The sequence below is a fragment of the Eimeria mitis genome, genomic scaffold (assembly GCF_000499745.2).
Source record: "Eimeria mitis Houghton genomic scaffold, Emh_scaff425, whole genome shotgun sequence".
In the NCBI taxonomy this organism is placed as follows: Eukaryota; Apicomplexa; class Conoidasida; order Eucoccidiorida; family Eimeriidae; genus Eimeria; species Eimeria mitis.
In genome coordinates this window covers 7,423-8,458 of record NW_013572574.1, presented here as the reverse complement: position 1 = coordinate 8,458, position 1,036 = coordinate 7,423, and the positions used below count along the sequence as shown (strand labels likewise).

General features: G+C 54.8%; 1 protein-coding gene across 1 annotated transcript in view; it reads left to right on the top strand.

Moving 5' to 3' along the window:
- The window catches only part of EMH_0011770 (uncharacterized protein), a gene marked incomplete at both ends in the record, with an annotated part of 5,786 nt that overhangs the window by 2,832 nt on the left and 1,918 nt on the right, over positions 1-1,036 (top strand). The window contains 2 exons of the mRNA XM_013499374.1: positions 140-227; positions 347-835. Of these exons, the coding sequence (XP_013354828.1) occupies positions 140-227; positions 347-835 (577 nt within the window). The remainder of the gene's footprint in view (positions 1-139; positions 228-346; positions 836-1,036) is intronic.

The window sequence follows — 1,036 nt, the reverse complement described above, 5'->3', positions numbered from 1 at the left end:
AGCAGCAGCAACAGCAGCAGCAGGAAAGCTGCAGGTATGGTACGGCAAGGGGCCCCCAGGGGGGCCCCCAGGGGGGCCCCCAAAGGGGCCCCCTAGAAAGTATGTACGATGCAAAGACTGCTGCTGCTTCTTGCTGCAGCCAACCAGCAGCAGCAGCAGCAGCAGCAGCAGCAGCAGCAGCAGCAGCAGCAGCAAGAATTGTTTTATTTTTGTGGATAAATGTATTGGTGAGGTATCGGATTTGTTGTTTTTTTTTTCTTCTTTTTTTTCTTTTTTTTGTGCTGCTGTGTTTCCCTCTTTGCTTCCTATATCTTTACGTTGGCTGCGGTTTGCTGCTGCACTGCAGCAGCAGCAGCAGCTGCTGCTGCAGCAGCTGCTGCTGCAGCAGCAAATAAAAACCAGACAAAAAGAACTGCAGCAATACTTCTGGTTGTCGCTTTGGTCCTGGCAGCAGCTCTGCGCCCTCCTGCCTCCTGCTGCTGCTCCCTTTCTCTTGCTGCTGCCGCAGCAGCAGCAGCAGCAGCAGCAGCAGCAACTGCAGCAGCAGCAGCAGCAACTGCAGCAGCAGCAGCAGCAACTGCAGCAGCAGCAGCAGCAACTGCAGCAGCAACTCTGTGTACAAACGCTCCCAATAAGCTGCGCTGATTTATCTTGGGAATCTTTGCTGCTGCCGCTGCAGCAGCAAATCCTGCTGCAGCCACACCAGCAGCAGCAGCAGCAGCAGCAGCAGCAGCAGCAGCAATCTTTCTCTGTTGTAACCCTCCACCTACGCCGCCTTCGCTTCGCCTTGCCGCAGCTGCCACCCAACGAGTTTACTCCCGCCTTAGCTGCACAGGTCAGCTCTGCAGCAGCAGCAGCAGCAGCAGCAGCAGCAGCAGCAGCAGCAACAGCAGCAGCAGCAGCAGCAGCAGCAGCAACAGCGGTAGCAGCAATAGCTGTTGTTCTAAGGGTTGTTGATTTAGATGCATTTGGAGATAAATCCTTAAGCCTCTGCAACACATTGATGTTTTGCTGCTGCTGCTGTTGCTGCTGTTGC